Below are 25,929 nucleotides of genomic sequence, written 5' to 3' on the forward strand. Positions count from 1 at the left end.
AAACCTATTTGAAATTTTATGTAAGTTTGCATCATGTCATGTTGATATTTCATGTTATGTTTTTCCAAACGGATGTACAACTTTCCGCATAACATTAACTGAATAAGCTTTTCCCACTGATTTTTATAAAATGCCTTGGCATTTAAAAAAAAAAAGGGATCCAGTTAATCTAAAAAAAGAAAAAAGAAAAAAGAAAAAAAAAACCCACAGAAACAAACAAAAAACAGAAAGAAAACCCAAAATCCTATCTACCCTTGCAGCACCCACAACACCATTCTTTCCTGATTCTCCTATCTATCCCCTTTCCAGGTTTTCTCTTCTTCTGCTTGCCTCTGTAGCATTCCCATGGTGCCATCTTTCACCCTTACTCAGTTCTTCATCCGAACCTCACAACCTCATCTGCTGCTATAGGTTACAACCATAGTCTTCAGGCTATGTGAGCTGAGCTCCAGATCTTTGTAACCAACTGCCACTGAGACATTCCACCTAAACATCTCAGATACACTTCAAACTCAACAAACCCAAAGCAATCTGACTACCTTTCCCAACAATCAGCTCCTCTCTCTGTGCTTCTCATCTTGGTGAAGAGCCAAACACACAGGCCAGAAAGCCAAGGGTCATCCCTGACTCTTCCCTCTCACCCACTGCCCATATGAAGACACCAAGAATTACTGATTACACTTCTTTCAAGATTATCTGTCCCCTCCTCACCATTTCTACAAGCCGCTTCAATTCTTCTTGGTTAGAGGACAAAGGCCTCTATACACATAGGTCTGCCTCTTTTTCAATCTATCTTCATTCTTACAAATGAAGTGCCTTTTAAAAGATGAAAATCTGGTCATCTCATTATCTTGCTTATAATATTCCCATTGCCCCCACAGTTTCTGGCATAAACTTGAATTTCCTTAGTTCAGCCTCCAGAACCCACTGAAATCTGGTCTCTCTCATCTCTCTAATCGCCTCATGTTCATGCTCCCTAAGCACTCGTACTCCAGTTAAATGAAACTGCAAACGCGATACAGGAAAACAGACTACTTCCTGATTCCAGGCCCTAGCATATCATGTTCCCTCTGCTTAGAAAACATGTGCTCTTCCTTTATATGAAAACCCAGTGTTACCTCCTATAGACAAAATGATATACTCAAATTCTGACACTTCAGTGTCTCTCTACTATGCCGACTACCATAGCACTTACATTGTGGTTATTCATTTTTGTATCCTCAACAACTAAGACAAAGCTAGCATGAGATAAATGTGGTCTGAAAAATAAAGAGCTAGAATAGCATTGACTTGCAGGAGAAGTTCAAGAGAGAGACAACTGTTGGGACAATGAGGAGACAGAGGGCAAGATTCCACGCTCTCTAAGCAGAGTAACCACATTCCAGATATTAGTGAAACCTGCAACTCATCCACCTACTCTGAGCTTTGCTGGCTCCGGAGATACATGTCCCAAATACGGTGCCAAAGTCCAAGAGTAATCTATGCACAGAAGAGTTTCTTTTAGGGACCCAAAGTTATTTACAGACCTACCTAAGCTGGGTCTCAAAGGCAAGTCCTTCTATTCCTGGCAGACACAGCTGTACATCTTAGGGAGATCTCAGGATGAGACCTGGGGCTGCAAGCCAGGCTACAGTTCTTAAGAACAAAGCACCTCAAGCAAAAAATTTAAATGATTAGAGAACCAAATGCCTTGGGGAATTAACATACTACAAGAAAAAATGACTTAGGACTTGGTGTCAAAATGATTTTAAGCTGAGTCTCAATACTATCATTTTGCTGAGTAAAGCTATAAAGTCAAGTAAAACATAGTTCCTACCAAACCCTCAAGAACTCTAGCAGTGGAGGTTTTTAAGCAAATTAATGGAGCTCCAGTTTGTACTACTAGAACTGGATCACTTAAGGGCTATTATCTTGAACCTCCTCTTCCTGAGAGAATGGTAAAGAAAAACCCTATCGAGATATTCAGAATAAGAATTAAAGAGCACTTCAGCAGTTTCTGTTATAAATGTGATTCCTGTCTTAAACTGTACTGGCTAGCACAAGATGACCCAGGTCTTGATAGTATATGGCAAGCAGCCCCCTGAGTCACCGGGCACTGAGGTCAAATGAATTCCAGGGGGCTGCAATAGTTGGCTACCTCCCAGAGGAGCCAGGCCCAGCAACACGGAAAGAAGCCTGCCGGCCCCCTCTACTGGTTGTTTTCAGAATAACATTGCCTGCAGCTTTTGCTTTCTACAGTCACATGTGTCAATAAGAACCCTGACATGTTCATCTACCCTGACATGTTCATCTATCCCAGGAATCAACCATTTAATGAAAAGTAGACACTAAAGGGTCAAAAAGAACTTTACAAATCCTCAAATTTAGGATCACAAATGGAAAAAGAGAAGTGAAATAAATCCTCCTCTGAATATTACAGTCTACTTTAAATATGTATAGATTATGGCCAAACATGAATCAGCTTGCAAAGCCACTGAATGGTAGCCAGGTGCGTATTTATAGCAGAAGAGATGTAGGAATTGGGAAGCAAAACACCAGACAAACAACTGAGAAGAGGTCTTAAAACTTGACCATTAGGACTTCTGTTGTAAAGAAGATGGAGTAAATCCACTAAAACCTCTTTCTGCTGTTTACAACAACAACAATGAAAAACTCGGGACAAAATACAAAAGCAAAAACCTGGACTCTGAAAACAGAAGTAGGTGCACTGGAAGAGAAACAAAACTTGAAGAAAGAATGAGTTGGTGGAATTTCCTTGGTGGTCCAGTGGTTCTAGACAAAATCAAGATGGCGGAGAAGGAGGACATAAGCTCACTCCCTCTTGCAAGAGCACCAGAATTACAACTAAATGCTGAACAATCATCAACAGAAAGACATTAGAACTCACCAAAAAAGACACCCCACATCCAGAGACAAAGGAGAAGCCACCATGAGATGGTAGGAGGGGCGCAATCGCATTACAATCAAATCCCATAAATGATGGGTGGGTGACTTACAAACTGGAGAACAGTTATACCGCAGAAGTCCACCCACTAAAGTGAGGGTTCTGAGCCCCACGTCAGGCTTCCCAACCTAGGAGTCCAGCAACGGGAGGAGGAATCCCCAGAGAATCAGACTTTGAAAGCCAGCAGGATTTGACTGCAGGACCTCCACAGGACTGGGGGAAACAGAGACTCCACTCTTGGAGGGCACACAAAAAAGTGTGCTCACCAGGACCCAGGGGGAAGGAGCAGTGACCCCATAGAAGACTGAACCAGACCTATCTGCTGGTGTTGAGGGGTTGCCTGCAGAGGTGGGGGGCAGCTGTGGCTCACGGAGGAGACAGGGGCACTGGTGGCAGGGGTTTTGGGAAGTACTCACTGGCGTGAGCCCTCCCAGAGTCCGCCATTAGCCACACCAAAGAGCCTGTGGGCTCCAGTGCTAGGTGGCCTCAGGCCAAACAACCAACAGGGTGGGAACACAGCCCCACCCATTGGCAGACAAGCAAATTAAAGTTTTACTGAGCTCTGCCCACCAAATCAGATTAAAGTCTTACTGAACTCCACCCACCCAGTCCTACCCACCATCAGTCCCTCCCATCAGGAAGCACCCACAAGCCTCCTAGATAGCTTCCTCCACAAAAGAGCAGACAGCAGTATCAAGCAGTATTTCATCTTGTGGAACTGAAAACCACAGCCACAGAGAGACAGAGAAAATGAAAAAGCAGAGGACTTCGTACCAGATGAAGGGACAAGATAAAACCCCAGAAAAACAACTAAATGAAGAGGAGACAGGCACCCTTCCAAAAAAAGAACTCAGAATAATGATAGTGAAGATGATCCAGGACTTTGAAAAAAGACTGGATGCAAAGATCGAAAAGTTTACCAAAGACCTAGAAGAATTAAAGAGCAAACAAACAGAGATATGCAACACAATAAGTGAAATGAAAAATACGCTAGAAGGAACCAATAGCAGATTAACTGAGGCAGAAGGGCGAATAAGTGACCTGGAAGACAGAATGGTGATCATCACTGATGCAGAAAAGAATAAAGAAAAAAGAATGAAAAGAACTGAAGACAGCCTAAGAGACCTCTGGGACAATGTTAAATGCACCAACATTCGCATTAAAGGGGTCCCAGAAGGAGAAGAGAGAGAGAAAGGACCTGAGAAAATACCGGAAGAGATTATAGTTGAAAACTTCCCGAAGGTGGGAAAGGAAATAGCTCCCCAAGTGCAGGAAGCACAGAGAGTCCCAGGCAGGATAAACCCAAGGAGAAACACGCCAAGACATATAGCAGTCACATTGACAAACAAGAAAGACAGAGAAAAGTTATTAAAAGCAACAAGGGAAAAACGACAAATAACATACAAGGGAACTTCCATAAGGTTAACAGCTGATTTCTCAGCAGAAACTCTGCAAGCCAGAAGGGAGTGGCATGATATATTTCAAGTGATGAAAGGGAAGAACCTACAACCAAGAATACTCTACCCAGCAAGGATCTCATTCAGATTCGAGGGAGAAATCAAAAGCTTTACAGACAAGCAAAAGCCAAGAGAATTCAGCACCACCAAACCAGCCCTACAACAAATGCTAAAGGAACTTCTCTAAGTGGGAAACATAAGAGAAGAAAACGACCTACAGAAACAAAAACAAAACAATTAAAGTGGTAATAGGAACGTACATCTCGATAATCACCTTGAATGTAAATGGACTAAATGCCCCAACCAAAAGACACAGACTGGCTGAATGGATACAAAAACAAGACCCATATATATGCTGTCTACAAGAGACCCACTTCAGACCTAGGGACACATACAGACTGAAAGTGAGGGGATGGAAAAAAGATATTCCATGCAAATGAAAATCAAAAGAAAGCTGGAGTAGCAATACTCATATCAGATAAAATAGACTTTAAAATCAAAAATGTTACAAGACACAAGAAAGAACATTACATAAAGATCAAGGGATCCATCCAAGAAGAGGAGATAATTATAAATATATACGCACCCAATACAGGAGCACTTCAATACATAAGGCAAATGCTAACAACTATGAAAGAGGAAATGCAAGGCAGAAATAGAGACAGAGATGTAGAGAACAAACACATAGACACCAAGTGGGGAAAGTGGAGAGGGTTGGTGGGGAATGAATTGGGAGATTGGGATACCAAATTGTACACTCTAAATATATGCTGTTTATTGTCTGTTAACTGTATCTCAATAAAAGTTCTTAAAAAAAAAAAAGAATATACGTAACCTACAAAAAAAAAAAAAAGAAAAAGAAAAAAAAGGAACTAGTGGGGAGATGGGAGGGTGGATGTGAGTCTCTTTCTTTTCTTCTTTTCTCTCATAAGCCCTGATCCTCAGGACTGCCCTTAGCAGTACTGCCCTATGGCGGTAGCTTCATAGGCAGCTAAAACTCTGAAAGAAATTCCACCTTTCTGGCCAAAAATTGGGAAAAGAGGCTCCAAAGATCCAGAGATCTAGGTAAAGCCCACAACTCGAGGGCAGTTCCTCATGGAGCCCTGGCAGTGGCTGTGTTCAGGAAGGGAGCCCCTGTGGTCCAGAGTGCCAAGGAATATCTTTTCTTACCCTTTCCTCTTTTTTCCTCCCTTCTTTGCCCCAAGGGTGGCACCAGTAACAAACACAAACATGGGCAGCTAAAATGATGAGAGAAATCTAGTACTTATGGCTAGAGGCCTAAAAAAGGGGGCCCATGTGGGCCAGAGAGTCAGGGGGCAATCTCAGAGAGGAGAGCCAGAGAGAGGATTTCTCTAAATTTGAGCACCAATCAGCACAAATCCTAGGTTTGGCTGGAGCTATTCACATGTAGAACAGCCCCCAAAACAAAGAGCAAACAGACCCAGCAAAGCAAAGACATTGAGAAGTGAACAAGTTAAAACACAACTCCAGTCTCATATGCAATAAAGATCCAAAGTGGCAAAACAAACGTTTTAAAACCTAAACTGATACTGAAATCCTTGCCATGGAAGCCAAGACAGACTTGAAGTGTGAACCTAACTGGACTGACCACCTGCTAAAAGAAAGCAACATTAACCACAGGTGTTTCACAGGATCCAAAGTTATAAACAATATAATATTCAAAATGTCCAGGATAGAATCTAAAATTACCTCAAGGAGGAAAACATCACTTATTCTCAAGGGAAAAGACAATCAACAGATACCAAACCTACGATGATCCAGATGTTGGAATTATCAGACAAAAACTTTAAAGTAGCTATCATTACATGAGGTATAAGCAAACATTCTTGAAATGAATGGAATAATAAAAGTTCTCAGGAAAGAGACAGAAATTATAATAAACAAATGACAATTTTAGAAATGAAAAATATATGAAATTTAAAAATTCACTATGTGGGCTGAATAACAATATAGAGTTGATAGAAGAGAGTCTGTGAACTTACAGATAGTTCAGTAGAAATTAGCCCATTTGAACAACAAAGAAGGAAAAAAAAGGAACAGAGAGGATTCAAGGAAGGCGGCAGAGCAGGAAAAACCAGGAATTTGCCTCCCTACCACCTAGACAACTACACCTAACTGTAAAAAGCAAAACTATAAAACTCCCAGGAGATAACACAGGAGAAAACCTAGATGACCTTGCATATAGTGATGACTTTTTAGATACAGCACACAATGGAGTATTACTCAGCCAAAAACAAAAATGAAATATTGCCATTTGCAGCAATGTGAATGGACCTAGAGAATGTTATGGGTAGTGAAATAAGTCCGAGAAAGACAAATACTATATGATATCACTTATATGCAGAATCTAAAAAAATAATACAGGGACTTCCCTGGAGGTCCAGTGGTTAAGACTCCACGCTTTCCCTGCAGGCGGCACAGGTTCAATCCCTGACTGGGGAACTAAGACCCTGCATGCCACAAGGCACGGCCAAGAAAAATAAAAAAACTGAAAAATAAAAAAATAATACAAATGAACATATATGCAAAGCAGACTCAGATATAGAAAACAAACTTGTGGTTACCAAAAGGGAGAGGGAAGTGGAGAGCGACAAATTAGGGGTATGGGATTAACAAACTACTATACACAAAATAGATAAGCAACAAGGATTTACTATATAGCACAGGGAATTACACCCATAATCTTGTAATAACCTATAATGGTCTAAAATCTGCAAAAAATACTCAGTCACTAGGCTATACACCTGAAACTAATACCATACTGTAAATCAACTATACTGGGGGAAAAAAAAGAAACAAACAAAAAATAAGTGGATGAAGGATGTTAATAGATAATTCACAGAAAAAACTTTTAAGCACTAGAAGAGATGCTTAACTTCATTCATCTGTACAGAAGTGCAAATAAAAACAAGGTACCATTTTTTTTCACCCCCGCCCTCCCCCCGCCAAAAAAAGGACCTGAATGGGCACCTCACCAAAGAAGATATACAGACGGCAAATAAGCAAATGAAAGATGCTCCACATCATATGTCATCAGGGAACTGCAAATTCCAATGAGACACCACTACACATCTATCAGAGTGGCCAAAATCCAGAACATTAACACCACCAAGTGCTGATGAACCAATGTGAAGCAACAGGAACTCTCATTCATTGACGGTGGAGATGCAAAATGGCACAGGCATTTTGGAAAACAGTCCGGCAGTTTCTTACAAAACTAAATATATTCATACTATATGACCCAACAACTGTGCTCCTTGGTATTTACTCAAAGGAGCTGAAAACTTACACTGACAAAAAATCTGCACACAAATGTTTCTAGTAGTTTTTTTTTGATAAATGCCAAAATTTGGAAGCAGCCAAGATGTCCTTCAGTAGGTAATAGATTACTAAAATGTGGTACATTCAGACAATGCAATATTATTCAGTGCTAAAAAAGAAATGAACTATGAAATCATGAAAAGGCACGGAGGGACTTTAAATGCATCCTGCAAAGACTACATATTGTGTGTGGTTTCAATTACATGACCTTCTGAAAATGGCAAAACTATACACAGTAAAAAGATCAGTGATTGCCAGGGGTTGTGGGTGGGGAGGAAGGAATAAATAAAATAGGTGGAGCACAGAGGATTTCTAGCTCAGAGAAAATACTGATACCATAACAGTCCTTATACATGTGTCCAACTCCAAACAACTGTTCACCACAAGTAAACCCTAAAATAAACTATGGACTTTTGGTGTTAATGATGTGTTAATGTAGGTTCATTGATCGTAACAAATCTAGCACTCTGAAGAGGGATGTTGATAATGAGGGATGCTACGGATGTGAGGGGGAGGGAGTATATGGGAAATCTCTGTACCTTCCCCTTAATGTTGTGAACATAAAACCCATCTAAAAACATGAAGTTTTTTTAAAAAAAAAAAAAAAGAAGGAAAAAAAGAAATAACAGAGATGATTCTGCAAAGGTGCCAGAGTAGGAAGTACCAGGAATCTGTTTCCCCACCTAGAACACAACTGTACTGGTAGAATCTGTCTGATATTCACTATTTTAAAACTCTGAAGTCTACTGAAGGCTTACAACTTCCAGGGGAAGTTTTGGAAGATAAACAGCAGTTAATTTTGGTCAGTTTTAGATCTTAGCACAGCAGCAGCACCCATCTCCCAACTCCAGTGGCAGGCAGCTGTGCCCACGTTCCTGGAGCAGCTGGCACACAGCTTGTGGAAGCCAGAGAGGGGAAAAGGGACCCCGTCCTCCAAATATCAAGATCTGTGCTCTCATCACTGACTGTAGCTTCTGATCAGAGAAGTGCAAGCAAAGGGGCAGCAGCCATTGTTGTTGCACCTCCCCCTCCAGCTGAAGTGACTTCTAGAATGTAAGGGGCTAGTGTCCTTTCTGCACCGCACCCTACCCCCACTTCTTTTCTTATTTTTTCCCTAAAGCTCAGACACTAAAGGCTGGGACATTCAAAAACAACTGCATATATGGGGAAAATCAGAGACTGACTGTGCATGCCTAGGGAAAGGGGCACACTCAGAAAAGACCTGAGAAGACCTTGAGTTTACACCTCAAGCTGATCCTTAGCACAGAGACAGCCTACAACAATACAAAAATAGCAAATAATAAACAAAAATCAGCAAGCCTACAGGAAGGAAGACAATCTGATATCCAGAGTTACAACATTATTAGATCAAATGTCCAGTTTTCAACAAAGAAATCACAAGGTAAACAAAGAAACAGTTAAGTATGGCCCATTCAAAGGAAAAAATTAAATCAACAGAAAATGTCCCTGAAAAAAAACCTGATGGCAGGTCTACCAGACAAAGGCTTACAACAACTGTCTTAAAGATGCTCCAAGAATTAAAGGAAGATGTGGAGAAAGTCAAGAAAACATACGAACAAAATGGAAATATCAATAAGAGATGCAAACAAAACAAAACCAAAAGAAATTCTGGAGCTGGAAAGTACAATGGCTGAAATGAAAAACACTAGAGGGATTTGAAGGCACATCTGAACATCAGAACAAAGCATCAATGAACTTGAACAGAAAAAAAGAAGATTGAAGAAAAGTGCACAAAGCTTAAGGGGTCTGTGGAACCCCATGAAGTGGACCAACAGATACATTTTGGGAGTCCCAGAAGGGACTAAATGTCCATCAAGAGATAAATGGTTAAAGAAGATGTGGGGGGGGGGGGTGTGTGTGTAAAACAATGGAATATTACTCAGCCATAAAAAACACTGAAATAATACCATTTGCAGCAACATGGATGGGCTAAGAGATTATCATACTAAGTGAAGTAAGTCAGACTTTGAAAGACAAATATCACATGATACCACTTACACGTGGAATCTAAAAAAAAAAAAAAAAAAAAGATACAAATGAACATTTTTACCAAAAAGACTCACAGACATAGCAGACAAACTTATGGTTACAAAAGGGGAAAGGAGGGGAAAGGTGCGGAGAGATAAATTAAGAGTTTGGGATTAACAGATACACTACTATATATAAAATAAACAACAAGGACCTACTATATGGCACAGGGAACGAAATTCAATATCCTGTAATAACCTAAAATGGAAAAGAACAGGTATATAGATATACATATGTATAACTGAACCACTACACTGTACACCTGAAACTAAACATTGTAAATCAACCATACTTAAATTAAAAAGTTTCCTTATCTTTAAACAACAACAACAACAAAAACAGAGCCTCGGGGACTGCAGAACAATTATCAGAGTTCTAACAGTTGTGTCTTTGGAGTTCTGGAAACAAAGGAGGAAGAAACTGGGGCAGAAAAAATATTTTGAGAAATAATAAACCAAAACTTCACAAACTGAGTAAGAAACAAAAATTTATATAACCAAGAAGTTCAGTAAAGATAAACAAAAAAAAATCATAATCAAATCTTCAAACATAAAGAAAAGTACTGAAGGATTTCCTAGGTGGAGCAGTGGTTAAGAATCTGCCTGCCAATGCAAGGGACACAGGTTCGATGCCTGATCCAGGAAGATCCCACATGCCAAGGAGCAACTAAGCCCATGTGCCACAGCTATTGAGTCCGTGTGCCTCAACTACTGAAGCTCATGCGCCTAGAGCCTGTGCTCCACAACAAGAAAAGCCACTGCAATGAGGAGCCCACGCACCACAATGAAGAGTAGTCCCTGCTCACCGCAACTAGAGAAAGCCCGTGTGCAGCAATGAAGACCCAATGCAGCCAATAAATAAATACATAAATAAATAAATTTATTAAAAAAAGAAGTAGTGAAAGCAATCAGAGGAAAACATATTGGCATGACCACAGATTTTTCATCAGAAACCACGGCAATCAGAAGACATTGAACTAACACCTTTAAAGTGCTGTAAGAAAATAATGACATTCTCATTTGAAAGAAAACTAAGAATATCGTAGCCAACAGGCCTATTCTAAAAGAAGTGCTAGAGGAAGTTTTTTGGGCTGAAGTAAATGATAAAAAGTAAACATGGAACAGGAATGAATGAAGAGCAAAAGGAACAGCAAGGGACTTCCCTGATGGCACAGTGGTTAAGAATCCACCTGCCTGGGCTTCCTAGGTGGCGCAGTGGTTGGGAATCTGCCTGCCAATGCAGAGGACATGGGTTCGATCCCTGCTCCAGGAAGATCCCACATGCCACGGAGCAACTAAGCCCATGTGCCAAAAAAAAAAAAAAGAATCCACCTGCTGGGAACTCTCCTGCACTGTTGGTGGGAATGTAAGTTGGTACAGCCACTATGGAAAACAATTTGGAGGTTCCTTAAAAAACTAAAAATAGAACTACCATATGATCTAGTAATCCCAGTACTGGGCATATACCCAGAGAAAACTATAATCCAAAAAAGAAACATGTACCGTAATGTTTATTGCAGCATTATTTACAATAGCCAGGACATGGAAGCAACCTAAATGCCCATCAACAAATGAATGGATAAAGGAGATGTGGCATATATATACAATGGAGTATTAGCCATAAAAAGGAATGAAATGGAGCTATATGTAATGAGGTGGATAGACCTAGAGCCTGTCATACAGAGTGAAGTAAGCCAGAAAGAGAAAAACAAATATTGCATGCTAACTCATACATACAGAATCTAAAAAAAAAAAAAAGGGTACTGATAAACCCAATGACAAGACAAGAATAAGGATACAGATGCAGAGAATGGACTGGAGGACACGAGGTTGGGGGGCAGGAGGCAAAGAGGAAGCTGGGACGAAGTGAGAGAGTAGCACAGACATATTTACACTACCAACTGTAAAATATAGTTAGTGGGAAGTTGCTGTATAACAAAGGGAGATCAACTCGATGATGGGTGATGCCTTAGAGGGCCGGGACGGGGAGGGTGGGGGGGAGTCGCGGGAGGGAGGGAATATGGGGATAGGTGTATAAATACAGCTGATTGACTTTGGTGTACCTCAAAAACTGGTACAAGAGTGTAAAGCAATTATATTCCAATAAAGAGCTTAAAAAATAAATAAATAAAAGGATCCACCTGCCAATGTAGAGGACACAGGTTTGATCCCTGCTCCAGGAAGATCCCACATGTCGAGGAGCAACTAAGCCCGTGCACCACAGCTATTGAGCCTGAGTGCTGTAACTACTGAAGCCCACACACCTAGAGCCTGTGCTCTGCAACAAGAGAAGTCACCACAATGAGAAGCCCGTGCACCACAATGAAGAGTAGCCCCTGCTCACTGCAACTAGAGAAAGCCCATGTGCAGCAATGAAGACCCAACACAGCCAATAAAATAAATACATTAAAAAAAAAGGAACAGTAAAATTCTGAGTAAACATAAGACTACTTTGTCCTCTTATGTTCTTTAAAATATGTAGAAGTAAAAAAATATATATATAAGTATAGAACATAAATGATAAAATACCGCTAAACACTATTTTCAACATATATAGATGTAATAAATATGACAACTGTAACATAAAAGGGAGAAGATAAAATTACAAGTGTTGACGAGGATGTGGAGAAATTAGAATCCTTGTGCATTGCTTGTGGGAATGTGAAACAGAGCAGCCACTATGGAAAATGGTATGGCAGTTCCTCAAAAAATTAAAAATAGAATTATTGCAAGATCCTGCCAATTCGGCTTCTGGGTATACACACTCAAAAGAACTGAATGCTGGGTCTCAGAGAGCTATCTGTACACTCATGTCCACAGCAGCATCACTATGTGCCACAGCCAAAAGGTGGAAACAACCCAGGTCTACATCAGTGGATAAATTAGTAAACAAAATATCATATATACATAAAATGGAATACTATGCAGACTTTAAAAGGAAGGAAAATCTGACACATACTATAAAATGAATGAAACTTGAAGACATTATAAATGAAATAAGCCAGTCACAAAAGAACAAAAACTGTATGATTCTCATATGAAGTACTTAAAGTAGCCAAATTCATGAGACATAAAGCAGATGTGTGGTTACCAGGGCTAGAGGATGGGGAGTATGGGGAGTCACTGTTTAATGGGTATAGAGTTTTAGTTTCGCATGATGAAAAACTGTCCTTTGGATGGATGGCAGAGATGGTTGTACAACAACTGAATATATCTAATGCCACTGAGCTGCACACTTAAAAATGGTTAAAATAAAAAGATAATATTAAACAATATTCAGACTTTTTTAAGACAAATACTGTATGATTCTAATTATATGAGATATTTGGAATAGTCAAATTCATAGAAACACAAAACAGAATGGTGGTGTCAAAGGCTGGAGTGAGCCAGAAATCAGGAGTTGTTTAATTGGCATACAGATTGTTTGGCAAGATTAAAAAGTTCTGGACACTGGCTGCACAACAACGTCAATACTATACTTAATACAAACGAACTATAGACTTAAAAATAGTTAAGATGGTAAATTTTGTTATGTTATCACAAAATAAACTGTAAACATACACACATACCAACACACATTTGAAAGATATATTTGTCTTCAGAGTTCATTTAGAGAAGAGAGGCAAGGGGAGAAGGGCACTTAGTTTACAGATCGTGTATCAACTGTGTGCCTGAAGAAACATCAAATGTTTCCTCCAAAAGAAAATTATTGATTATTCTGAATGAATGACAAAAGCTTTTTGGATTTATCAGCTCTGGTATTAATTCTAAAAGATCAGGGCTAGTTTTCTTCTCATGGAAACTCTTATCTAATTCTTAATGATGTTTTTAATTCCTACAAACTTAACTTATTCAAGAAAGTAACTAGGCACTAGAAGAGCAGACAGAATACATCAAGCCAGTTTTGCCCCAAGCAAACACAAATGTCAAATGACTTAATTCATCAACTTTATAAAAAGCAGTTTAATTTGTGAATCCCATTTTTCAACCAATTTAGTCTAAATGTTGGGAAGGGGTTATGGGACAGATATCTGGGAAAGATTTTTGAGATTAAAAAGCCCACTACATTCTGTTTCTGGCTCTAGAAGGATCCCGGTGTCTATGTCTCAGTTGTCTCATCCACAACACCATGATCCTGCTGTAAAAGAGCATTCTCTGCGTACTAATTATAATTCAAAACCCAACTAAATATAAATACACAGTTGCTGAGGATGACTTCTGTAAGCTATCATTTTCATTACGTGTCAGTCTTTTCCCACTAAAAACTACTTTTACTGGTGGGGGGGGCGGGGGCAGCTGGGATGAAGTGAGACAGTAGCATTAACATATATACACTACCAAATGTAAAACAGATATCTAGTGGGAAGCTGCTGCAAAGCATAGCAAGGTCAGCTCGATGCTTGGTGAAGACCTATAGGGATGGGATAGGGAGGCTTGGAGGGAGGCTCAACAAGGAGGGAATTTAGGGATATATGTATAAATACAGCTGATTCACTTTGTTGTACAGCAGAAACTGGCACAACAGTGCAGAGCAATTATACTCCAATAAAGATCTGAAAAAAAAAAGATGACTTTTACTTACTTGGTCAACTTGTGGCTTTTCATTGCTGTGAGAAATTCTCTCACAATCTCAGGACTCTGATGCCTGCATGGTGTTTTTGATATGTATTTTAATGTCTACAAGAAAAAAAAAAAAGGAAAAAGCAAGCATAAGACAAACAACCCTGAATGAGAAAAAGAGAAGGTCATGGCTATAATTTAGTATTCTAAAATTTTGCTCCAAAAATCTTCTGTAAAACAAATTCCTTTAAGAGAGTCAGTCTTCATATAATACGAATTCCTCAAAAATAAAACCAGTAGCTAGAATGAGATCACTGAAATTTTAGAAAAAAACTTCTGATCTTAAAGAAAAAGAAAAAACTCAGTCTGACAACTGTTATCAACGTTATCAATTTTGTATAGAGGGAACCCAAAGAATAAAATAAGTAGCCACAAGTCCAGACAGGTATAAATGACCCAATAAATGGATTAGAAGGAACAACTCTTTCTTACAAAGAATTCTAACAATTAAACATAGAAAGAATGAGGGAAATAAATCATTAGGCAATCAATTGTATCTTAGGAATAATTACACCAGGAAGAATCCATCAATGAGTACTAATATTCATGAGCAAAAGCTTAAGGAGAAGTAGGATATTTGCATAGTCTCAAAGCATCTTCCCCAAAATATTGATTAATTACTGAGGTGGTTTTAATAGATGTCCTCAAATTCTTTAACATCCCTCCCTTCAAGAAGTGAAGCCTAATCCCCTTCCCCTTGAATGTGGGCTGAATCAGGTGACTCTTTCCTCATTAACAGAATATGGAAATGGAAAAAGAGTAACTTTATAGTGGAGAAACCAGGCAGATACCACCTTAACCAAGTGATCAAAATTAACAGCATCAGTGATGAGACACTGATACCATGTATTCTGTATTATGCAATGAGAAGTAACTTATTACCAAAGTAACTTTCCTTAAGGCAGCTCATATAACAGTGTCAGGCAACATTAATCTTTCCCTCCTCAATCAGATGGGTTGATGACCTCAAAGTAAAGGAGGAGTATTCCTAAAGTACCTTGAAAATTTCTTACTGAATGTTAGGAAATTCTTCTCAGTAATATAAGAAAATATAGAAAAGAGGCAAACATTACAAGAGGAAGATTTCAAATTTTTTTCGATAATTCTGGGTTTGGAGAACCTACTAGGATCTCCAAATAACTCAAATGAAGAGGTCTAGCTCTTGGCAAATACAGAATTGTTGAAATTTGGCAGTTAACGACATTGAGTTGATCATAGAAATGTGATGTAGATAACTTTAGATAGAGATGAAAAGAAAATACAGAATGTGTAAGAATAAACCCATACATATTTTCTATGTGTTGAAAGAAAACAAAGAAGAGGCAAAGAGGTAGCAATGAAAACCAAAAATCATCTTGTCATAGAAACTAATAGAGAATGTTTCCGAGAAGGTAAATTTGGTCAATGCTGTACTGGACAGAGATTGAAGGCAAGGCTCAGAGAAGCTTTTCTCAGTAGGAATATGAGACATACATTCCCCACCCCCACCGTGGCTCTTTCTTTGGTGTCCCACAACTCCCAGGTGCTATAGCAATTCTGGTCAATCCATGTGGTTATAAGTAAGACTGACTCCATCTTCTACTTCAGCCCTAAAAGTAAGACACTGGCCACAGTGATTGATTAAAAAATACACACAACCTGAGTTGAACCAATGGGATTCTCCCTTGTACATGATGCCAGTAGCTATCAGCCATGAGACATCATTCTCTGGGATTTAAAAATTGCAAAAGTCTAGTAACTTGTAATATGTCAGGGGTCACCGTGCCACAGCATAAAGAAAGACTTTCTGAAAGGGAACACATTTTAACCTCGATGGTAGCTTCAGCTTTATAGGTTTGGGGTTTTGTTTTTGTTTTGTTTTTTGTTTTTGTTTTGTTTTGTTAGGTGAATGCAGTTGTTGTCACTTGTAACTGAAGTGAATATAGTTTCTGTCTAGGGTGAATGCAGTTTTTGTCACATGTAACTGAGGAAGTCATAAGTAAAAGAGATCATTGCTGTACTTCAAGAGAAGATTTTCAACAGAGTAATGAAATTCACTAGAATGAAATTCACATGCTTGTTGAACAATCAGTGAAGGGAGAAAAAATGAAAGCAGCAAGAATATGGCACTCTTTAAAGACTTTGGGCAATAAGCGGAAGAAATTGCAAGGAGAAAGCAAGCAAAAAAGCATGCTCTGAGAATTTTTTAAGAACAAAGCTTTTCTTAGGAACAAAAAAAAAGTTTAAGAACAAAAGAGATCTGAGAACATTTGTAGGCTGGGGATAGGGACTGGAAAAAAATGAGACTGAAGGTGCAAGAAAGAGGAAGACAGATGCACTTACATTATATTGTCAAGAAATGCTTTTTTAGAGGCAGCAACTTCTGATAGAAAGTACTAGAACCATTTTCAGAGTGACAGTCACCTTTCTCAATTTGATTGATGGAAACAATTTCACAAGTAAATGTGAACAGAAAAGAAAAAAAGGCAATTCAGGAAGAGGGAAAATGTGAGAGAGATACTTTGTAATGTCAAAGTATCCTATCGTAACTAGTCCATCATTTAAGAAGCCATGTTCCATTCTATATTTAAGGTGTATGTTTTGAATCTCTAACCAGTAGTAATTTTTAAGGCCAGGAATTTTATCTGATATTTCATGGTTTTCATTCCAGAACGATACTACAAACAGATGTTTAGTATATAGTTTTAATATGCCTTTTAGGGTCCATGATCTGAAAGACTAGAAACTATACTGTAACAGTATATATACTCTATCGAATACACTTATATTAGCAAGGAAACAGTTAACAAAATCCCTACATTTAGTGTAATAATGAAAAGATCAAAGCTTCTGGACATAAGCTTCTTTCTCCACCCAACTTTTTCTGTTCTCTCCACCCTCATTTCTTATAAAACTCTCTCATTACCTATTATTCCAAATGTATAGGAAGCTATGTAGTGAGTTTGTCAAGAACTTCCTTGATAGGAACCTATAATAAAGAGTTGTTTCATTTCTAAAAAAAAGGCAGCGGAATTAAAAGCAACTAAGAATTAATAGAGTGATACTGAGCATAAGTTATTTAACTGTGTGGTTAAGGGTGCTTGATAGCTTGAAATCTGGTTATAAAACTAATTACCAACAATCTTTTTTTTTCTTTGAAAGAGATGAACTATATAATGTAAAAGAACATGAATGAATAAATGAACTGTAGGGTTCTAAGCACATGATTAAATGAGCAAAACCAGATGGGAAGGAATGGTGACGAAAGTGCTAAATTCCTTATTTTCCTTAAAAGAGAGTATACCTTAATACAAGTTTAAAAATGTCTTTGGAAAACAAATTAAAAATAGTTAAATGCGGGCTTCCTAGGTGGCGCAGTGGTTAAGAATCCGCCTGCCAATGCAGAGGTCACGGGTTCGATCCCAGCTCCAGGAAGATCCCACATGCCGTGGAGCAACTAAGCCCGTGTGCCAAAAAAAAAAAAAAAAATAGTTAAATGCAAATCTCTATAAAGACAAAAATCAAAATTGAAAGCAAATGAGAAAAAATAAATTAAAATGACAGATACAACATCAATCAAACATCATATAACAAATACAACAGCTTAAGCATAAAACTGGGAGAGAATGCAACAAACTATCAACTAGATATTAAGATTATGAATTACTTTTGATTTCTTCTTTATGCTTTTCTGTACTTTCTAAGTTTTCTACCAGAAAAAGTATCACTTTCTCTGTAATAAAGAATTTGGCTTTGCTAAAAGAGAAGGTCAGGCCTTTGCTCTCAGCTTCTGGGAGGTAATCTCCATACTTCTGGAACATTACATCTAATAGGAGTATCTCTGTCTGAGGGCCTTATGTCCTACTGGATAGTCTTACCAATGTGACTTAAAGTAGGGGCTTTGGGTCATGCAGTATCAGTCGACCTGGAGGCTGACATGAACTACACAGGCAATTATTCAATCATGCCTAGGTAATGCAGCCCCAGTAAAAGCTCTGGACACCAAAGCTTGGCCCAGCTTCCTTGGTTGGCAATATTCTGTGTGTATTAACACACACCAATTTCGAGAGAAACATATTCTGACTCCACATTAGAGAACAATGGAAGCTCTGCATTTGGTATTTCTTCTAGCATCTGCCCCATTTGCTTCTTCCCTTGGACAAATTTAATCTGTATCTTTTCCCTGTAATAACCTGTAACTGTGAATAAAATAGCTTTTAGCAAATTCTGTGAGTACTTCCCGTGAATTATTGAACCTGAGGGTGGTCTTGGAGCTCCCTGACTTGCAACTGGTATTAGAAGTGAGGGCAGACTATTGATTATTCCCTCCTCTGACTTTGCAGTTGGTTAACACTTGCAATAGGCCAAACCCTTTCCACTTCTATAAACGGGATAAAAACTGGATTATAGTAAAACTACTCAAATCAGGTAATAAGTAGTCATGATTTAGTGGCTGGTCATCAGCAAGATAAACCATCCCCCTTTAATGTTAGTTTGGGCAGACCTTCCAGAAATGTAGGCTTACTTCATATGTGATAGTATTCAAGTTCTGTTGCCCAGAACTGTGTTTATTCTTTCCACTTTCTTTACGCTGCTCTTTCAGATCAGTTAGTAACTGGAACACCTAGAAAGAGATATACAAAAGATTTCCGTAAATAAATTTGAGAAATGTATCTATTCCAAGGTCAATGATTTTAAAGGATAAATAGAATAATACCTCTTTTCTTCTCATAAACCCTCCCCAAACTCTTGTATTAGAGCAAATGAATCCAAGAAGCATGTGACTTTTTAAAAATCCTCTTTTATCTAAGTCAAATAGTGCAAATTCATTTGTTTACATAAACTATTTCAAGTATTTCCTACCAATATACACCATATAACTGATCTCCTCCGATCTCAAAAATAATGTGCTGATTATTTGAAAGTAAATTTTCCTAAAATATGATCGTCTCAATAGACGCAAAAAAGCATTTGACAAAATTCAACATCCATCTATGACACAAACTTGAAACAAAGTGGGTATAGTAGAAACGTACCTCAACGTAACAAAAGCCACACATGACAAGCCCAGAGCTAACACCATACTCAACAGTGAAAAGCTAAAAGCTTCTCCTCTAAGATCAGGAATAAGACAAGGGTGCCTACTCTTGCCTCTTTTATTCAACATAGTACTGGAAGTCCTAGCCAGGGCAATTACACAAAAAAAGGAATAAAAGTTAGTCATCTAAATGGGAAAGGAAGAAGTAAAACTGTCACTATTTGCAGATGAGATAGTGTTACAGAAACCCCTAAAGACTCCACCAAAAAACTGTTAGGATAAATGAATTCAGTAAACTTGCAGGATACGAAATCAACATACAGGAATCTGTTGTGCTTCTATACACTAATAACAAACTATTAAAAGAGAAATTAAAAAAACAATCCCATTTATTACGATTGCAACAAAGATAAAATTAGGAATAAATTTAACCAAGGAGGCAAAAGACCTGTACAGTGAAAACTATAAGACACTGATGAAAGAAACTGAAGACACAAATGCTCACAGTTTGGAAGAATTAATATTGTTAAAATGTCCACACTACCCAAAGCAATCTACAGATTCAATGCAATTCCTATCAAAATTCCAATTGCATATTTCATAGAAATAGAACAATCCTAAAATGTGTATGGAATCACAAAAGACCCAGAATAGTCAAAACAATCTTGAGAAAGAAGAACAAAGCTGGAAGCATCACACTCCCTGATTTCAAACTACATTACAAAGCTACAATAATCAAAACAGTATAGTACTGGCCTAAAACAGACACAGAGATCAATGGAACAGAATAGAGAGCCCAGATATAAATCCACACATATATGGTCAATTAATTTATGACAAAGGAGCCAGTAATATATAATGGGAAAGGATAGTTTCCTCAATAACTGATGTTGGGAAAACTGGACAGCCACATGCCAAAGAATGAAACTAGATCACTATGTATACAACACACACAAAAATTAACTCAAAATGGATTAAAGACTTGATGTAAGACCTGAAACCATAAAACTCCTAGAAGAAAACACAGGCAGTAATAAGCTCCTTGACATCAGTCTTGGCGATGATTTTTTGGATTTAACACCAAAAGCTAAGGCAACAAAGGCAAAAATAAACAAGTGGGACTACATCAAACTAAAAAAGCTGCTGTGCAGCAAAGGAAATCATCAACAAAATGCAACCTACTGAATGGGAGAAAATATCTGCAAATCATGTAGCTGATAAGGGATTAATACCTAAAATATATAAATTCACACAACTCATGAGCAAAAAAGAAAACAATCCAACTTAAAAATGGGCATTTTTCCAAAGAATACATACAGATGGCCAACAGGTACATGAAAAGGTGCTCAACATCATTAATCATCAGGGAAATGCAAATCAAAACCACAATGAGATATCACCTCACACCTGTTAGAATGGCTACTATTAAAAAGTCAAGAAATAAGTATTGGGGAGGAGGTGGAGAAAAGGAAACCATTGTGTCCTATGGGTGGGAATGTTCATCTGGTGCAGCCACTGTGGAAAACAGTATGAAGGATCATCAAAAAACTAAAAACAGAACTACCATATGATTCAGCAATTCAACTTCTGGGTAACTATCCAAAGGAAACAAAAACACTAATTTGGAAGGATACATGCACCCCCATGTTCACTGCAGCATTATTTACAATAGCCAAGGTAAGGAAATAACCTAAAATATCCATTTACAGATGAGTGGATAAAGAAAATGTGACATATATATACAAAGTTGTACTATTCAGCCACAAAAAAGAACAAAATCTTGCCATCTGCGACGACGTGAATGGAACTTGATGGCATTATGCTAAGTGAAAGAAGTCAGAGAAAGACAAAATACTGTGCGATATCACTTATATGTGGCATCTAAAAAAGAAAAAAAAAAAAGGATCTTCCCTCGCAGTCCAGTGGTTAAGACTCCATGCTTCCACTGCAGGGGGAGCAGGTTGGATCCCTGGTCAGGGAAATAAGATCCTGCATGCCCTGAAGCATGGCCAAAAATTTAAAGAAAACAAACACAAAACCGAAACTGAAACTAAAAACCAAGCTCATAGATACAGAGAACAGATTGTTGCCAGAGACAGCAGGGGATGGCGGGGGATGGGGGGGAGGTGAGTAAAATGGGTGAAGGTGGTCAGAAGTTACAAACTTCCAGTTACAAAATAAATAAGTCAAAGAAATATAATGTATAGCATGACAACTCTAGTTAATAATACCATAATTGCATTGCATATTTGAAAGTTGCTAAGAGAGTAAATCTTAAAAAGTTCTCATCACAAGAAAAAAAGAATTATGTAACTATGTATGGTGACCAATGTTAAGCAGACTTACTGTAGTAATGATTTTGCAATATATACAAATATGGAATCATTATGTTGTATGCCTGAAACTAGTATAATGTTGTATGTTGATTGTACCTGAATTTTAAAACATTTTCCTAAAATAATCTTTCTTTAAAAAAAAAAAAAGATTTTGTTTCTCTAACATGAAAATCTATTTTATTTATGGAAAAGAAAAATTATGAAGAAAGAAATAAAAGTGGTTTACAAAAAAAAAAGGGAAAAACTGCTATAAAATTTTAGAAGTAAACTTCCCCACAAGGAAGAAACACATGTATATTACTGCTAAGAAAGGTCAGGGGAGGAAATCGCTCTCCTGTTTTAGAGATTATACCAGAGAACTGAGAGCATAGGATCATAAACACAGTACTGACTAGATACAATGCAATCCCTCCCCTGCCTGTCATTCCTTTCAGAAATAGTGGCATGAGACCCAATTAATGCAATGTTTCCCCAATGGATAAAACACTAAACACCTTGTCCACAGTGCAAACTGAATGAGGAGGTTCCTAAAAGCCAATGGCTTGACCAACAACCATTTCCTTCCTATTACGAGCAGCAACCATTTAAGATGAAACTTTAGGAAGAAAAGAATATGGTCCAATGTGTTAATTCTACCACCTTCTACAATATCACAAAACAGAGACTCAAATCTCCTGTAAGTCTTCCTGAGTTCTTTCTAAACCTGGAGTTAACCTATCAGATAGTTTTGCTAGTACCAAACAACACCCAGGCAAAACAGAACGTAGGCAAAAATAACATTCTATCTCCCTTCTCACCAACCTCTTGCCTTCCTTCCTCTCCCCAGCAACCCAACCCTCAAGCCCCCAAATTCCAAATCTGTTAGGTCCTACTAAATTATTCATAATGGGGAGTCAACTAAACTTTCATCTCCAAAATGAAGGTGTTAATACTTATGGGACTATTATGAGGTTCAAAAGAATAACTTATAAAAGCATTCTACAGCTAAAGAGTGGTCATTAGGAAAAGGTATAAATATTTTAATGGAAAACTCCTGCAAACAGAAACCGTTCCAAAATTGATACTTCCATCGCATGAAGGCATCCCAAATGAAGATCTAAAATCTTTGGGATTTGGAGAAGGTTGCCTACAGTAAACTAAAGGCTTCCCAGCTTCCCTGAATTACTGAGTATAATTTACTAAACTGACTATTCCAAGGCCCACCAGATGCCATCTCTCCTTTTTTATAGTGGCAAATCCAAATGAATTCAGTCATTTCTAACCAAAACTAACTGAATAACCTTCAGAAGTAAAGGGCAAACGATGAGAACAGAAAACACCATAGTCCAAAGCTATTTACCTCGTAGTTACTAAGCAGCGCAGCATTGGCATCCTTCCTGCAAAATAAAGCAAATTATCATCAGTCTGGGCTTACATCCCTTTGTGGGAATTATAAATATCTACAAGATAATCCCTCTGTCAAGAATCAGTAGTACAGCTTAGGAATTTGGGGACTACAGCCTAAAACTGAGAAATGTCCTAACTCTTACTGGTTTAGCTGGCGATGGACAAATTCATAGCAAATTCTTTTTACTGCTACAACAGTATATCACATATCCATCACCAGGTAGGTGATTAAAATACTACACTTACCCTGGTCCAAGTAGGCAGAAGTTAAGAGATGTCAGACATCTAGTTACCGGAAGAACATGGGGGCAAAACCACAGGAGGAGGGGGATGTCAATAAACAGAGGGTGCTAGAATTAACTAGAGAAACAGATCCCACAGCCTTGTCCTCTCTCCAGTACCATCTGCCTTCTACCAGCTACTGACATTTTGGGCAGCCAAGTCCTCCTGCTGGATCACCAGAAATGGGATCCTTAACACTAACATCACTACTGGAAATTCCAGCAACATCAGGAATCCTGCCAGATATCCACAAAACTCCCAAGGTGTTCATCTCTGTCACCTCAACAGGTAGAGTTCACGTGTCGAGTGGTGGCAACAGTCGATCAAGGCAAAATGTCACCTTTCATGTATGAATGAACACAGCAATGTGACTTGTATTAAATTACAACTGATCCATTCTACAATATCACATCAGAAAGTACTTATTATTTTTAACAGTCAGGAGGCAGTAGAGAGTAATAATTAAAAATACAGTTTTGACCTACTGTCTATAGCACAGGGAACTATAATCAATATCTTATAATAACTTATAATGGAAAAGAATCTGAAAAAGAATACATATATACATATATATGTACGTATAGCTGAATCACTTTGCTGTATAACTGAAACACTGTAAATCAACTGTACTTCAATTTAAAAAGAATACAGTTTTGAAATCAGACAAATCTGGGTTCATAGTCCAGCTCTGCCACTTATAAGGTATGTGAGTTTTAGTGAGTTAATTAACCCCCACTAAGCATCCCCATATAAAACAAAAAATGAGGATAACTAGTACCTAGAAGTGTAGCCTGGATTCTAAACCCAGCTTCACCACCCATTAGCTATGTGAATTTGGGCAAGTTATTTAACCCAAATTTCCTCATCTATAAAATGGCAATTGTAGTATCAACCTCTTAAGGCTGTTACAGGATTAAGTTGAAACATGTAAAGTACCTGGAACACAGTATGAGCTCAGTAAATACCATCTATTATTACTACTACCTGTGCTATCACCACCACCACCACCACCACCACCACCACCACTTCTTCCTACTTCATAAAGCCGTTCTGAGGATGAAAGGAAAACAAGTTTTAAAAGTGTAACACAGTTCTTGGTGTGTTTAGGATCTCCCTAAATGATTTTTAAAAGATATTATCTCACTTAAATTCTCATTAAAAACCCTGATGTAGGTGCTATTATGATTCCTTCTTTACAGATGATGAAACTGAGGCTCAGAGATTTAAAAACTTGCTCAAGGGCACACAGTAAAAAGCCTAACTGAAGTGGACAATAACTACTGTGAAAAATAAAACTGGACTGAACAAACAGAAACTAGTAATGCAGAATCCTAAAAGTTCAAGGAGTTTGGACTTGTCAAAACGTGCAACAAAGATTACTGCTTGTTCTTAAACTAGGAGTGGGGCTATATTATGAAAATGAGGACACAAAATCTCAAACACATGGGCCAAACAGATGGGTGGTTTCCTCAGTCAATAAAGCAAAACATGCCGGTGGTTAACACAGGCTTCAACCTAGGTCTTAGGTCAGCACAATGATGTCAGCACTGTAATCAAATCAGCACATGAAGCTTACCAAATGCTACTAGTCATTCAACAAATAGCCGGGACTTCACAGAAGTGCTGCCTTGCCCAAATGACCACAATGGCACTCAGGTCACAAAGAACACCATATTTAAAAGGAACCTAACACAGGAAGGATAATGCATAATTAGAGTACATGATATGGTTCATTTAAAATGACAAATTAAAACACATGTCATCTTTGCCTACTTAATCAGGAAGTCAGCCCACAAGGCTTCCTCCTATCTTTGCTTGAAATTGAATTACAATGCCCTGTGTGCCCTAACATTCAGAGAAACTAAAACATCCCTTCCTGGAACAGGCTGGAGAAAAATTACAAACGTTATTTTTCCTCAAGGCCAACGGATCTATCCCAGGTGCCACCGTGACAACTTCATTTCCAAATCACCGCCCCCTCCTCTGTCACACAGACTATTCCATGCCCTGGGAAATCCGTCCTTGTCTCTTCCAAACTACTGCCCCACCACCCAAATCAGTATTGTTAATTGCAAGAATCCAAAGACCATCTTCTGTCTTTTCTAGAGCCAATATACAAAGAAGGAAAGGAATTCGCTTTCATGTATATTTTCATGAACCTGTGGTTTGAGGCCAGGAGAACAGTGGATATTTAAACAAGTACTGCATCTTGTACTCTGGTGGGTAGAAGCTGATTTATTCAATGATTCTTTTATAGGAAGATACATAATTTTTTTACCCGGCTAAATACCAGTGGAGTAAATGCCAAAATATGCTAGGCATTCCTTTATTCAATGTCAATGAGTACAGTATCTGCCTTTTATCGAGTCCTAAATGAACTGTATGTATTGGGAAATTTTTTTTTTCCAGAAGAAGTTACCGTAACCATCACTAAGTGGCAGGTTGTTGAGAACAGAATATGGTTGAGATCTGACAGACATCAACTTAATCAAGTTAT

At 38.3% G+C, this 25,929-nt stretch overlaps 1 protein-coding gene across 7 annotated transcripts in view; it reads right to left on the bottom strand.

Moving 5' to 3' along the window:
• CRCP (CGRP receptor component) overlaps positions 1-25,929 on the bottom strand; it is an 82,720-nt gene that overhangs the window by 51,762 nt on the left and 5,029 nt on the right. For 3 of the 7 annotated variants that reach the window (XM_057748261.1, XM_057748259.1, XM_057748262.1), the window contains exons 2-5: positions 25,009-25,118; positions 23,104-23,140; positions 18,916-19,014; positions 14,374-14,468 (exon numbers count right to left, since the gene is read on the bottom strand). In XM_057748261.1, coding sequence (XP_057604244.1) covers positions 14,374-14,468; positions 18,916-19,014; positions 23,104-23,140; positions 25,009-25,025 — 248 coding nt within the window. In that variant the 5' untranslated portion in view covers positions 25,026-25,118. Of the gene's footprint in view, positions 1-14,373; positions 14,469-17,694; positions 17,848-18,915; positions 19,015-23,103; positions 23,141-25,008; positions 25,119-25,929 lie in introns of those variants that run through there. The other 4 variants (XM_057748263.1, XM_057748264.1, XM_057748260.1 and 1 more) reach the window with 2 other exon arrangements.

This window comes from Hippopotamus amphibius, chromosome 9, assembly GCF_030028045.1.
Source record: "Hippopotamus amphibius kiboko isolate mHipAmp2 chromosome 9, mHipAmp2.hap2, whole genome shotgun sequence".
NCBI lineage: Eukaryota > Metazoa > Chordata > Mammalia > Artiodactyla > Hippopotamidae > Hippopotamus > Hippopotamus amphibius.